This window comes from Anomaloglossus baeobatrachus, chromosome 9 (genome assembly GCF_048569485.1).
Source record: "Anomaloglossus baeobatrachus isolate aAnoBae1 chromosome 9, aAnoBae1.hap1, whole genome shotgun sequence".
In the NCBI taxonomy this organism is placed as follows: Eukaryota; Metazoa; Chordata; class Amphibia; order Anura; family Aromobatidae; genus Anomaloglossus; species Anomaloglossus baeobatrachus.
The window spans coordinates 84,897,002-84,912,646 of NC_134361.1; the positions used below are offsets into that span (position 1 = coordinate 84,897,002).

General features: G+C 46.3%; 1 protein-coding gene across 2 annotated transcripts in view; it reads right to left on the minus strand.

Annotated features, from left to right (window-relative positions):
• Nucleotides 1–267: 267 nt before the first annotated feature.
• ATP7A (ATPase copper transporting alpha) overlaps nucleotides 268–15,645 on the minus strand; it is a 132,440-nt gene continuing 117,062 nt past the window's right edge. For both annotated transcript variants that reach the window (XM_075323856.1, XM_075323854.1), the window contains 3 exons: nucleotides 11,641–11,758; nucleotides 7,643–7,745; nucleotides 268–6,221 (listed from right to left, as the gene is read on the minus strand). In XM_075323856.1, coding sequence (XP_075179971.1) covers nucleotides 5,945–6,221; nucleotides 7,643–7,745; nucleotides 11,641–11,758 — 498 coding nt within the window. In that variant the 3' untranslated portion in view covers nucleotides 268–5,944. The remainder of the gene's footprint in view (nucleotides 6,222–7,642; nucleotides 7,746–11,640; nucleotides 11,759–15,645) is intronic.

Below are 15,645 nucleotides of genomic sequence, written 5' to 3' on the forward strand. Positions count from 1 at the left end.
AAGATCATGCTTTTGGTATATAGGGGACTATGGATTTGTGTATGTTGACAGATAGTTTCTCCCATTGCATTTGCTTTAGGCCAGGTACACATATCCGGCTTTTCGGCGGTTTGACTGATGCAGCGCACGCCAGATACAGTACAGTGGCAGCGCCGCAACTAACGGGTCACATACTCGGTCACATGACAGCATGTGACCGGCGCTTGTATACACCGTACTGGCGTGCGCCGCATCCGTCAAACCGGCAAAAAGCCGGATAGGTGTACCCGGCCTTACCCAACTACCAAACAGTGTGTGAACAGTCACTTACACAGATTGTAATAACACAGATTTTATAACACAAATGTGTTATAAAATAATTGGAAATACAGCTTTAGCTACGGATATAGTAACCAAATAAATAGAAGTAAGAAAATTCACTGGAAATTAAATGATCATATCAGTTTATATTATTGCTGAGTAAAACAAGTGGAGATATTTTGGTTTTCTTAATTCTGACACATAAAGCAGAGTAATTTATATAATGTAAAAGAAATAAATACATTTGTATCAGAAAATAAACCAACATAAAATCATTAAATATGTTACAAACAGACAAACATTACTGCTAGGATTCCCCATCATTGCAAAAACAGAACTGGGAGATGCAGTTACTGATAATTTTGTAAAGAATCTAGGAAACATAATGCAGTACACGAGGATCTCTAAGTTCTGGATGAAATCCCTTCACTGCAACTTATAAATGTGAGGAAAGGTTCATACAAATAGTTGTAAGTCGTCCGAACTTGCAAAGCATATACATATTGGATAAGAGCCATCCGAACTGGCAGACTTCACCTGGACCACCTGACAATCTGAAGTGCATAAGGCTATGTTCACACAGGGCTCTTTTGGTAAGTTTTTTTCCTGACCAAAACCTGATCTTATGGCAGGAAATCTCCTTTGAGTCATCTGCGTATTTAGTGACATTTTTGCGGCGTTTTTTCTACAAAATGGGTTGTATCAATGAAAAAACGTTGCAAAAATCGCTGCAAAGAACTGACATGCTCATTCTTTGAAATCTGAAGCAATAATGCAGGTACAATGGAACCTTGGTTTAAGACTAACTTGGTTTGAGAGCGTTTGGTAAGACAAGCAAAGCTTTTTACAAATTTTTAACTTTGTTTAAGAGCAATGATTTGCAATAAGAGCAAATCCTCACCGTGCACGCTTCCGGTTCTGTCCTTTCTCCACGCTGACCTGATCTGGAGGTAACACTGTACATATTTACTGTATACAGTATACCATTGTACAGTTCAGTATATACTATATAGAATGTCTATTAATTTGCATTTATGGATACAGTATTGTACTTTCTTTCTGCTAACCAGTGCAGCACATTGCTTGTACTGTACTTCTCAAACACCAACAATTTTATTGTAAGCTAAAGTGCAGTTTAATTTGCTTTGTTTTTTACTGTACGGTATTTATATCATTGTATTATCATTTTATATGAATACAGTACATTATTTTGTATTACTGTAATAAGTTTGTATAAATACAGTCAACGTTTTTGGGTTATGGAACGAATTGTCTGTGTTTCAATTATTTCCTATGTGAAAATTCGCTTTGATGTAAGAGTAACTTGGATTACGAGCATAATTGGTTCCGGGAGTGCACACTTAAACCAAGGTTCCACTGTATTTGACAAAACAGTCAGGAAAAAGTCTGCAGGTGTTTGTGTGTGCATGAGATTTCAGAAATCTCAGACTTTGCTGGGACTGAAAAAGCAGCGTTTTATTAGCATGGATTTGCATAAAACCAAGGCAAATACGCAGCTAAAAAAAAACAGCAAAAAAGCCATGTGAACATAGCCTTTGGGCCTCATGACTTATCTTTATAGATAACATAATCCACACCTGAAATTCAACGGATCATTCTCTTTACAGGGGAGATAGGTTGCTGACAGGTTTCTGATAGTGGCTGAGTTGTCCCCATTAAAAATGTGTTGACGGCTTGATTAAACATTCATGAGTATGGGATAGAGATGAGCGGACCTGTGGAAGTTCAGGTTCTGCAGGTTCAGTCGGACTGTAGATAAAGTTCAATTTTGGACCTGGACTTCACCTGAACCTCATTGGAAGTCACTGATTGGGCAGTTCAGCTCTCTGCCTACATACAGCCAGTCATAAACAGGGCATTTCTAGGGAAGGAGGAACTGTGGATCTTTGTTTTTGTACAAACTACATCCGATAACACTGCTTTTTCCCGCAGTGTAAGCCATTGAGACACTGCAAGCAGCTGGGCACCGAGTGTATCGGAGCACACTGTTGCTCCATCGAGTGGTTTGCATATGTAAAGCATCTGAACTCGAACACAGATATTAATTTTTTTTTGTAATGTCTGTGTTCGGTATGGGCTCCAAACTTTAATGTTCGGGTTCGTTCATCTGTAGTATGGGAAAGTTAGGTGGGATAGATGTATGCCGAATAAGAGTTCAGATGAGCACTATCGCAATGTAACTTGAAATGCCACTATTTCGACTAACCTCTATGTTTGGGCAGCTAGGACTCCTGGTATAAGGATTATGAACACAGCCTGGTTCATAGGGCAGAGTCTCTAGTGGCATTTCAAGTTAGAGTTTTTTAGTCTAGCTGCCCAGACACAGATGTTTTTAACCTAGATAGTGGCATATTAGTCAGGTACCCGGATTATTGAGATTTACCTTGCCGTTTGGTTTCCGGGCTTGCATGCATTGGCCAATTCATAAACTAAAAATCTCATTTTTTCATATAGCAGTAATGCAGTACCAGAGTTCCCTTATACATTTATGGCATTTTAGTGTGCAGCTGTATGCATTTTGTACCTCTCTATCAGAGAAGCCGCCTCAACAAGTGGTATGAAGATGACAGATGACCACCAATCTGGAGAAAGATGAGGGTCCCTGGGATCTATCTGATTTATGACAAATCTTGTGGCTATATAAATATAAAAGCATGACACACTAGCTACCTTCTGTTGGATGCTGAGACTTAGGCCTAAGCCACATGGCAAGAAAATCGGTGTGAGTGGAGTGCGATTAAAAAAAAAACGCATTCCACTCGGACCAATTTTAGCCTGTGTATCAGCGCACATGAGCGATTATTTTCTCCGCCCAAATCGGACCGAGAAAACAATCGCAGCATGCAGTGATTGAAATGCAAGACTATTTCTCTCGCACCCATTCAAGTGTATGGGGCAAGATAAAAAATTGCACTGCACTCGAGGTACACCGGTGTACCGCGAGTGCAGGGCGAGAATGGCAATAGCCGGCTACAGAGGAGAGAGGGAGAGAAATCCTCCCCTCCGCAGCGCTAGCCCGCCCCTCCTTCGTGCCGGCCCGCCCCCCGCAGCTGAGGTCCGGTCGGACCTCAGTCGCAGGGACACTCGCATGACACTCGGCTCTGCTGTACTGCCAGTGTGAGCAGAGTGTCATACGAGGGAATAGCAGTAATCCCAGTGTGGCCTCGGCCTTATAGTCACTGATCCTCTGGACACGATCTGATCTATACTGTCTGACACTAGGACGAGCAGTTGTTAGAGTATTGAATGCAATTTACTTTTTCTCATCAAATTCTACAATACGTCCGAATTACAAAGATTTTATCTGCTTTATATTTCTATGCTGCACTGCATGAGGGATGAGAGAACGTCTTTTGCACAAATATAGGTATGAGTGTTATATAATTCCTTTCAAACCACTTTTACTGTATATATCCTGTGGATATACCATAACTCTTTTGGATGGGAATACCCCTATCAAATATAATGCATGGTAAAAGCTTAAGTTTCATCTCCAAGCAGATTTCTATTGAAAGCAATATAAACCCGCGCACTTCGCCCGCTCTTTCCACCAATATCTGCCATTGAGGGACACTTAGGGCGGCTTTGCACGTTGCAACATCGCACGTGCGATGTCGGTGGGGTCAAATCGAAAGTGACGCACATCCGGCGTCACTTTTGACATTGTAGTGTGTAAATTCTAGATGATACGATTAACGAGCGCAAAAGCGTCGTTATTGTATCATCGGTGTATCCTCCGACATTTCCATAATGCCGATGCCGCGACAGGTACGATATAGTTCCTCGTTCCTGCGGCAGCACACATCGCTGTGTGTGAAGCCGCTGGAGCGAGGAACATCACCTTACCTGTCGCCGGCGGCTATGCAGAAGGATGTTTACTTCCTGCTCATCTCCGCCCCTCTGCTTCTATTGGCCGCCTGCCGTGTGACGTCGCTCTGACGTTGTACGACACGCCCCCTTAGGAAGGAGGCGGGACGCCGGCCAGAGCGACGTCGCACGCCAGGTGAGTGCATGTGAAGCTGCTGTAGCGATAATGTTCGCTACGCCAGGAATCACAAGATATCGCTGCTGCGACGGGGGCGGGGACTATCGCGTGCGACATCACAGCATCGACTTGCGATGTCGCAACGTGCAAAGCCCGCCTTAGTTCTTATACACACAAGATGGTCAGGCGATCCAACGGTCAGGGAGCTCAGATAACTTCACTAGATGTGTATCGTTGGCTTAATATTTGTAAAAAGCTGTTAGGGCAACCTATCATTAGATTTATGGTGCCCAAACCATGGGCAGCATGAATCAGTGCCAGGTAAGCCTGTAAAACGCTGTTTAAAAGTTGGATGGCAGACCATAGGTAGAGTTGACTAGTCTGATCATGTACCTTGCAGGTTTCTCTATACCGCACTTGATTGACAAGGTTTTCCTTATGTACACATCCATGATTCACACAGTATGAATCTAATGATTGATTCCCTTTTAAATATCGTTTTCTTGCATCAAGTTATTGAAGATGGTAAAGCTCTGCCGTTTATCACAAAAACACTAGGTCTTATACCATTTAATCACGTTTCCTTTTTTTGTTTTTTATCAGGTGAAAGACTAAAACAAAAATTGCATGTTATTGGCGGTTATATCCTCACTATGAGGAGCATTGGAGGAAATGGTATGTGCCATCAAACTTTCAGAACGAGACACGGGAATAGGAAATTTAGGAAATAATCTCACATTTTTACACCATATTATGGAATATTACATAAAAAATTGCAGGAGTTGTCCAATATGAACAGCGGGCTGCCGGAATCATGTTAAAAATGGATTAAAAAAAAAAAAAAGACATATCAGCGCACACGCCATATTAGACTGAAGTCTCTTGAAAAACACTTGTAATAAATTAAGCCAAAATAACCTGCCGTGGCATGAACATTTTATCTGACCTCGTTGCAGCCTATAGGGTCTGATTGGGGACTTGGCAGAATCATTGTTAGATGATTTTCTACTCTGCGTGAGAGTAAAATAATAACTAGGCACCAAATAAGTTGCGTCACAAAGTGCAGCAGTTCGATCATGTGATGAACGTAGAGTTAGCATCTTTTCATGTTGGGGGGTGGAGGGTGCAATTAGTGAGAAGTAAACGAGTCTCCACTGCTTTCTCAGAATGTCAACACTGTTTCTGTATGGCAGATAGAGAAGCCATGCCTGTGACCTAACATATCTGCCATATGTGAAAAGCTAGCATTTTTAACAAAATCGGGACATTCATATCCCACCATTCAATTTATGAACATAATGAGTGAGTGGATTTATCACTCACAACCATAACAAAATGAAGGTGTAAATGTCCTGACATCAGTCCAAAGCATCCTGATTAATCTATGATAATAGTCTCAAGGCAATAAGGCACATATGATTGATAGTCAATGGCTGTCCGCTCCTTGCTACCACAAGGTGGCGCTGCATTGTATTGATATGAAGCTACAAAAGGCTCATTGGTACATCACTTTGTGACAAGTCTCTTTCGTCCACCAAGTCCATCCACGCTGGCTCTTAGGTATGCTCTTCCATCCATCTGTTTCTAGCAGATACAATGGTCAGTACTAGTGTCGCTAGAATATTTGGGTGCTTCTGATCACAGGAAGGTGTCTTCCTCACCTCTTGGCTCTTCTAGAAGAAGTGTATGTTTGTCGGGGTCATGTAGTGGGACGCTGTGCTGAGAATGTTTATCAGACAGAAAGGAATTGAGGGAAGCACGGCTGTAGGTGATAAAGCGGTCCAACATGCTGAGCTTTGGGGAACTTCTCCTGTTTTCAGAGATACCGATGTGAACGCTAATTTCTGATGGAGTCTTTTGTTTTAGCTGACCTTGAGACTTCAGTTCCAGTTTCTCCGGACTTGGCTTGCGGTAACTGCAGAGAGAAGTAGTAACTGTTTTTGTAAGCAACACACAGAATTTCATGTATATCCGTGCGGAGCTGCCGCCCCACCACCGTGCGGAGCTGCCGCCCCACCACCGTGCGGAGCTGCCGCCCCACCACCGTGCGGAGCTGCCGCCCCACCACCATGCGGAGCTGCCGCCCCACCACCGTGCGGAGCTGCCGCCCCACCACCGTGCGGAGCTGCCGCCCCACCTACACCCCACCTACTGTCTCCTCCCCATAATCCTATAGAATGTAAGCCCGCAAGGGCAGGGCCCTCTTCCCTCTGTACTAGTCTGTCTACTGTAACTTGTACATGTATTTTGTATGTAACCCCCTTCTCATGTACAGCACCATGGAATCAATGGTGCTCTATAAATAAATAATAATAATAATAATAGTATATACAGTCACTAGCTAACAGGTCATGATCCATCAGCCATGTCAGTTATCTGTGGTCGCTGGCCAGGAGTCCTGAGAATCACCTCTAACATGATTGCATCATGGTTACATAGGCTGAAAAAAGACCTAGGTCCATCGAGTTCAACCTTCCTCCATCAATTCTACATTTTGTCCCTAAGTCACTTATAACCAACAATGTTTTGTGTACTAAGGAAATCATCCAGACCTTTTTTAAAAGCGGTTATATTATCTGCCATTACTACCTCTTGTGGTCGGCATTCCACAGTCTGACTGCTCTAACTGTAAAGAACCCTTTCCTATTTAGCTGTCGGAATCGCTTTTCTTCCACCCGCAGTGAATGCCCCCGGGTCCTTAGTATTGTCTTTGGAAGAAATAAGTCATGTGCCAGTCCTTTATATTGACCACACATGTATTTATACATATAAATGAAATCTCCTCTGAGACGTCTTTTTTCTAAGCTAAACATATCTAACTTTTTCAATCTGTCATCATATGGGAGGCCTTCCATTCCTTGTAGTAGTCTAGTTGCCGCCTTTGAACTGACTAACTTCCGAATGTCCTTTTTAAAATGTGGAGCCCAAAACTGGATCCCATATTCCAGATGTGGCCTTACAAGAGATTTATAGAGGGGTAACAATACGTTGGCTCTACTTTTCGTTAGCTGGCCTGGCGTGACGTTAAATGTCCATCACACCACAACGACGATGCATGAAGCTGGCTAATCAAGACAACAGCTGATGCCGACAGGTAAGAGGCGATTCTCAGGGCTCCAGGCCAGTGATTAGGCCTCAGACAGATGGACCAGTTCTTGAGAAACTATTTGCAGAAACTCTAATAATGAGCAATACATTGGCTTACAGGGGAGCTACCTAAAAGGTGGCAATAGACGAAATGTTTTCTTTCTTCTGGAGATGAAACTATGCCAACATCAAAATGTTTTGCTACAAAAAAAATCCCTGGCAGCAATAGGGAAATGAAGAACCACTTACAGTTTGAGCATCAAAGAGGAGAAAACAACAGAGACTGAGGAGGCGGCCATAGCGGCAGATCCCATCCAGGGCTGCAAAATCAAACCAACCGGCATGAACACACCTGAAAGAACAGTGGACATATTTAGTCACTTATTTGATACTAGAAGGTGGCCCGATTCTACGCATCGGGTATTCTAAAATTTACGTATTGTGTAGTTCATGTATGATTTTTGTATATATATATGTATATACAAAGTGTTTGTGTAGGGCGCTGTACGTGTTCTGGGTGTTGTCTGGGTGTGGCGGGGGGTGAGAGCGGTGTTGTTTGTGTGTTGCGTTGTTTGTGGAGCGCTGTGTGGCTGTAGCGTTGTGTGTGTGTTGCGCGGTTTGTGTGTGTGTGGTGTGTTTTGGGGGGAGGTATGTTTTGTGCAATGTGTGTGTTGTGCGGTATGTGCGTATATTTGTGTGTGCAGCGTTGTCTGTGTGTGGGTGTCTATGTAGGGCAGTTGTTTGTGGTTCCCAGTGTGTGTGTGTGGTGTGTTGTGCAGTGCGCGCGCGTGTGTGTTGGGGGGAGGTGTGCACTTCCCATCGTGCTCCATCCCCCATGCAACGCACTCACCATCGTGCTCCATCCCCTATGCTGCGCACCCCCCATCGTGCTCCATCTCCCATCCTGCGCACTCGTAAACGTGCTCCATCCGCCATGCTGCGCACTCCCCATCGTGCTCCATCCCCCATGCTGCGCACTCCCAAACGTGCTCCATCCGCCATGCTGCGCATTTCCAAACGTGCTCCATCCGCCATGCTGCGCACTCCCAAACGTGCTCCATCCGCCATACTCCGCACTCCCCATCGTGCTCCATCCGCCATGCAGCGCACTCCCCATCGTGCTCCATCCCCCATGCTGCGCACTCCCAAACGTGATCCATCAGCCATGCTGCGCACTCCCCATCGTGCTCCATCTCCCATGCTGCGCACTCCCAAACGTGCTCCATCCGCCATGCTGCGCACTCTCAAACGTGCTCCATCCGCCATGCTCCGCACTCCCAAACGTGCTCCATCCGCCATGCTGCGCACTCCCAAACGTGCTCCATCCGCCATGCTGAGCCAGCATCAGCCTCTCTACCCGCAGCATCAGCCTCTCTCCTCCCAGCATCAGCCTCTGTCCCCAGCATCAGCCTCTCTGTCCCCAGCATCAGCCTCTGTCCCCAGCATCAGCCTCTGTCCCCAGCATCAGCCTCTCTGTCCCCAGCATCAGCCTCTCTGTCCCCAGCATCAGCCTCTCTGTCCCCAGCATCAGCCTCTCTGTCCCCAGCATCAGCCTCTCTGTCCCCAGCATCAGCCTCTCTGTCCCCAGCATCAGCCTCTCTGTCCCCAGCATCAGCCTCTCTGTCCCCAGCATCAGCCTCTCTGTCCCCAGCATCAGCCTCTCTCATCCCAGCATCAGCCTCTCTCATCCCAGCATCAGCCTCTCTCATCCCAGCATCAGCCTCTCTCATCCCAGCATCAGCCTCTCTCATCCCAGCATCAGCCTCTCTCATCCCAGCATCAGCCTCTCTCATCCCAGCATCAGCCTCTCTCATCCCAGCATCAGCCTCTCTCATCCCAGCATCAGCCTCTCTCATCCCAGCATCAGCCTCTCTCATCCCAGCATCAGCCTCTCTGTCCCCAGCATCAGCCTCCCCATCCCAGCCTTCCCCAGGATCAGCCTCTCTCCTCCCAGCCTCCTCCAGCACGCCATGCTCCTCTGCCGACACTCACAGATCCGATCGCATACACTCACACACACCCACACACACCCGATCGCATACACTCACACACACCCGATCGCATACACTCACACACACCCGATCGCATAAACTCACACACACACCGACCGCATACACTCACACACACCGACCGCATACACTCACACACACCGACCGCATACACTCACACACACCGACACATACCCGATCGCATACACTCACACACACCGACACACACCCGATCGCATACACTCACACACACACACATTGACTATATTGCACATACGCGCTCATACTCACAACATCCGGAGATACCACATGCTTCTGGCCATGTGATCCTCCGGCAGGTCCTGGAAGGTCACAACAGCACAGTATCGAGGCCGAGAAGCAAGCGATATCGCCGGATGCTGTGAGTGTGTGGATGCGATGTGTGTGTGAGGTGTTTGTGAGAGTGAGTGTGATCTGATGTGTGTGTGTGTGTGTGTGCTGTTATGTGTGTGCGTGTGGATCTTCCGCCGCTGCAGGACCTTGATGTGCTGGTAACTATGCTAGGATGGTTACCAGCGCATCACGTCCCCCACTCGCACGGGAGCCCACACCAGCATACGGCGTCAAGGCCAGCAATGCGAGGGTAAGTGTCGGCTGGATTGGCGGCGTACGCTGATGTGGGCTCCCGTTGGGGGGGGGGGGTTGTACAGTACTCACCTGGGAGCCGTGACCGTGTCAGTTCGGGGAATGCGCGGGGGGGGGCAGAGCCAACGTCCATTGCGTGAGGGGGGCGGGGCGTGGCCGAGTTGCCAATGCCTGCAGGGTGCCGCGGCGAGAGGCAAATCTGTGGGGGGGGCGGAGCCTGGGCGAGCGGCTGGCCAATCCGTGTGGGGGCGCAGCCTGGGCGAGCGGCCAATCGGTGTGGGGGGGCGGGGCCATGGCGAGCCCAGCGGCCAATCAGCTTTCTGTCACCGTAAGGACACAATGTCACCGGAAGGACACAATTTTGAAGCATGACAGACAGACAGACAGACAGACAGAATAAGGCAATTATATATATAGATATGCCTATTCCCTAATACGAAAACACCTACAATTATTCCTAACCCCAACTGTGCTGTATACAAGTGCCGTCATCTGCTTATAGCACCTATTTAGTTTTAAAATAAGCCTCCAAATTTGGTTAGTGGGTCCAACAAGTGTCTACTCCTGATACTCCAGCACGTACTATCCAAGCTAGGGACACAATTCAGAACCAAACAATCATTAAACAGAAGAGCCACTGTGTATGTAAGACAACAAATGGAGTAGTTGTGCAGAATGAAGAGGGAGCAAAGATTAAAGGGAACGTGTCAGCAGAAATTTCGCAATAAAACCAAAAGATTCCCCTTCATGGGGGCAGGCTGTCTTGCATCCGTTATTCGCCCTCCTGTCGCTTTACGCCGTCCCCCATTGCTCATTTCCATAACTGAGGACGCCGCCCAGTGCTCCCGAGGTCTCGCACATGCCCAGTGGCACTATCGCGGGACTGAGCACTGTGTAAAGCGTGACCGCTAGTGAGGTGATTGCGCAGGCGCGAGATTATGGGCGGCGCTGTGATTGTCATCAGCAACGTCATAATCTCGTGCCCGCCCATAATCTCGTGCCCGCAGTAATAGGTAACGTGGTTCAAATGGCCAGCGCTTGCGCATAACAGTGCAGCACCACCCATAATCTTGCACCAGCGCAATCACCTCATCAGCGTTCACACTTTGCACAGTGCTCAGTCCTGCAATAGTGGCACTGGGCATGCGCGAGACCTCAGGAGGACAGTTACATGAGGAGGGCGTCCTCATGTATGTAAATGAGCAATGGGGGACGGCGTACAGCGGCAGGAGGGCGAATAACGGACGCAAGACAGCCCGCCCCCCGTGACCATAAAAAAGACATTTGTATACAAAAAAAGATAAGAATTTAAAGTATTTATTTAGGTTTCAAAGGGGGCACAATAGCAAGAGGAACCTTTCTAGAATGCAGCCCAGGAGCTGCAGAAGGGGAAACTTAGTTTTATTGCAAAATTTCTGCTGACAGGTTCCCTTTAAGAGCCCATCACAAGAAAAAGATCTTCAATGTTAATGTCCTAAGGAACAATTTATGGTCTGTACAAAGTTTTGTGAAAATCACGTAAAGTTAGGTTTATCAGCACTAAAATGCTTGGCTGGTATGATATGATGGCATTTCTACTACATCTGTTTTTAAATAATAAAATCTCTGGGGTACCCCTCAGTCAGCTTTACATACCTGCAGCTATGGGGATACCAATAAGATTGTAAATCAAGGCAAAGACAAAATTTATTTTTATTTTTTTCACCGTCTTGCGCGATAAGTCAATGCTGGCGACTACATCAAGGAGATCATTCTGTATGAAGAAAAAAAAAAAAACAAAAAAAAAAAAAAAACATACTTAGTGCCTCTCCATGTCAAGCATGCTCACATCTGTTAGCAGCGCATGTCCAGCAGACTTTGGCCCTGTACGCACGCTGCGTTTTTGCTACATTTTTTTGTGCTGTTTGTTGCCCAAAACTGCAGGGTCTTTCCTTCTCCCGGCAAAGTCTATAAGAATTTAGAAATTCATTGCTTCTTTTTTCCTTGCAGTTTTGGGTGCAAAAAAAAAAAAAAAGCAGCATGTCAGTTCTTTGTGTTGTTTTGTCCGTGTTTTTAGCCCTTCCGTACTGAATTTACTAATAGTGATGAGTGAACCCAGACTCGCGCGGATTCAAACGTACCTGGAAAAACAAAGAAAAAAAAAACCAAAACAGCAAGCATGCTATACTTACAGAGTTTCCAGCGTGGCTGTGACACTGCTCCCATGGACTCTCATTCTACTTCCGGGGCCACTCATTAGCTGCATGCATATGCACTACCTTCCCCGCCCACCGACGTCTGTGATTGGTTGCAGTCAGATGTGGTCCCAGCCTGTGTGACAGTGCCTGACTGCGGGTCTATAATCAAGAAGTAAAACTAAGGCTATGTGCGCACTAGGCATTTTTCGAGTGCGTTTTTGTTCAGAAAACTGCATGACTTTGCTTCACCAGCAAAGTCTATGAGTTTTCATTTTTGCTGTCTGCACAAAGTGGATTTTTTTAGCTGCGTTTTTGTGGTGCCCACAAAAACGCAGCATGTCAATTATTCCTGCATTTTCACTGCGTTTTTCACCCATTGAGTTCAATGAGATGTTCAAAAACGCAATGAAAACCGCAAATTGCAAATATAGCTGTGTTTCTATGACTAAAAACGCAGCTATAAACATAAGGCGTGGGTATTACAGTGACGTGTACAGGAAGAGGATTCCTTCTGTTGGTAAACACAGAAGCGTGAAACCTCCCGGTACCGCCACCGCTGCTTCCACCTCCCGCCCGGCGCCATGTCCGGACGGGAGGTAGAAGCGGCTGAGAAATCAAAAGTGAACAGTAAAAAAAAAAAAATATATATATATATATATCTCATATTCACCTACCTGCAGACTCCCGGTACATGTCAGCTCCCAGCTCCTCTTCCCGGTACCGCCACCCCTACTCCGGCTGTGTGTAGACTCCCGGGACACGTGCGATCGATGCAGGACCTGCCGGTGATCAGCTGATGCGATCACCTGACCGCATCAGCTGATCGTATAAGTCTTGCGGTGAGGTCGGCTTTTTACCACCCGGCCGCCTTAAACTATCAGCGGATGCTGTCAGGTGACCGCATCACTGACTACCGGCAGCTCCTGCAGCGATCAGACTGGAGTCTGCACAGAGGTGTGTAGTTTGTATAAAAACAGTTTACACAATCAGCTGATGCATCAGTAGAAAAAAAAAAAAACAAACAATCAGCTGATTGAACCTGACACATCTGATCGCTTTGCATTTTTTCTGGCTGGCAAACCGATCAGATGATATTGGATCCGGATTGGACATCGCTGGACCCTTGACCCAGGATTACTGCGGGGGGGGGGGGGGGGGTGTTTCTTTATTTCAATAAAGATGGAGTCACTAATTGTGTTGTGTTTTATTTATAATGAAAATATTTTTCTCTGTGTATTTTTTTTTTTTTTACTAGAAATTCATGGTGGCCATGTCTAATATTGGCGTGACACCATGAATTTCGGGCTGAGGGCCAGTTGATAATACACAGCTTATCCTAACCCCATTACTACCCAGCGAGCCACCCGGCATCAGGGCCACTGGAAGAGTTGGATACAGCACCAGAAGACGGCGCTTCTATGAAAGCACCATTTTCTGGGGTCGCTGTGGACTGCAATTCACAGTGGGGGTGCCCAGAAAGCATAGGCACCCTGCACTGCGGATTCCTAGTTGTAGCTGGCTGGACACAAAAATTGGGCAAAGCCCATGTCATTTTTTTTTTTATTTTTTTTTTAATTATTTCATGAAATTCATGAAATAATAATAAAAAAAAAAAGTACTTCCCTATATTTTTGGTTCCCAGCCAAGTACAAATAGGCAGCTGGGGGCAGCCGTACCTGCCTGCTGTACCTGGCTAGCATACAAAAATATGGCGAAGCCCAAGTAGTTTTTTTTTTTTTTTTTTTTACGTTTTTGGGCAAAAAACTCCTGCATACAGTCCTGGATGGAGGATGCTGAGCCGTGTAGTTCTGCAGCTGCTGTCTGTTCTTCATTCTCCACTAGTGTATGCAGGAGAACAGATTAAAGCAGGAAATGACATCACATTTTTTTTTCTTCACCAATCTTTAATGGCATTGTTCACTGAAACAACGCATAAAAACGCAGTGAACAAAAACGCACCAAATCGCAGTAAAAACGCTTTATGCGTTTTGCGTTGGTGCGGTTTTTTTAGCAGCCAGAAACGCAGTGTTTTTGATGCCACAAAAAAAACCGCCTAGTGCGCACATACCCTAAATAAATAAAAAAGCGTGAAGCAGTGAATACGTATCAGCCTAATGAGTGGCCATGGAAGTAGAGTGAGCTGCCGCGGAAGCAGTGTACAGCCGCGCCGGAGACTCGTTAAGTATACTGGGCTTGTTCCTATCCCCCTGTGCCTTCTACCACCATTTTTAAGCACCAGATTCTGGTCCCCATACACTTATATGGGGACCGGAATCCGGCCAGATACTAGGGATCTATTCTGGGCTTTGGGTTTTTTTTGCTTTAAATCCGGTTAGACCTGCCGACCCCAGGTATCAGTGAGTCTGCCTATCACTATTTTATTTAAAGTATGCATGGGAGAAAAACGTGCAAAAAAAAAAAAAAAACTGCATGCTTTTCTTATGCACTTTCTGGCACAAGGTGCGCTTTTAAGCTAGAACACAAAACTGCAGCGTGCGGACATACCCTTACAGTACACCAGTACACAATATATGAGAGCAATAGTGACCAGGACGAGGACAAGCCCTCTTTATCTCTAAGTGCCATATATGTATGTGTATCGTATTTTCCGGCGTCTAAGATGACTCTTTAACCCCTGAAAATCTTCTCAAAAGTCGAAGGTCGTCTTATACGTCGGGAGTCGTCATATACGGCGGTGCACGGTGCAGTTATGGCTTTACTGCAGTTGTTTACACACAATAAAAGATATTCTCACCTCTCCTCTGTGCCCGCGGTGCCTCCAGCTGCTTCTTGTAGTCCACAGGCACACAGACCCCTCCGTGATAGCGTCCAGTGCACGGAGCGGCCGCTGCAGGATGTCGTCAAGGCTTTACTGCAATTGAATGCTTTACGGTGTCACAAAGCATTCAACTACTGTAAAGCGCTGACAGCAGCGGCAGCCCTGTGTATTGAATGGGATCATGGAGGGGTCTATGTGCTTGCGGTCCACAAGAAGCACTCCTCTATGATCGCGTCCAATACACAGGGCTGTCACTACTGTCGGCAATTTACAGAAGTTGAATGCTTTGTGGCGTCGTAAAGCATTCCACTGCAGTAAAACCATGACGACATCCTGCAGCGGACACTCCGTGCACCGGACGCCATCACAAAGGGGTCTGTGTTCCTGTGGACTGCAAGAAGCAGCTGGAGGCACTGCGGGCACAGAAGAGAGGTGTGAATATCTTTTATTATGTGTAAACAACGGCATAATAGGGGACAAGAAGGTGACCAGTAGGGGGACATTACTAAACAATGGGCTCATTACTTCAGGGAACATTACTAAAAAATGGGGACATTACTATACAATGGGGACATCACTAAACAATGGGGACATTACTGCAGGGGACATCACTAAACAATGAAGCAAGAAGGAGTAGGGCTGCACAGCTAGAATCAAGCAAAATCAAAAGGTGAGGGTGCAAGC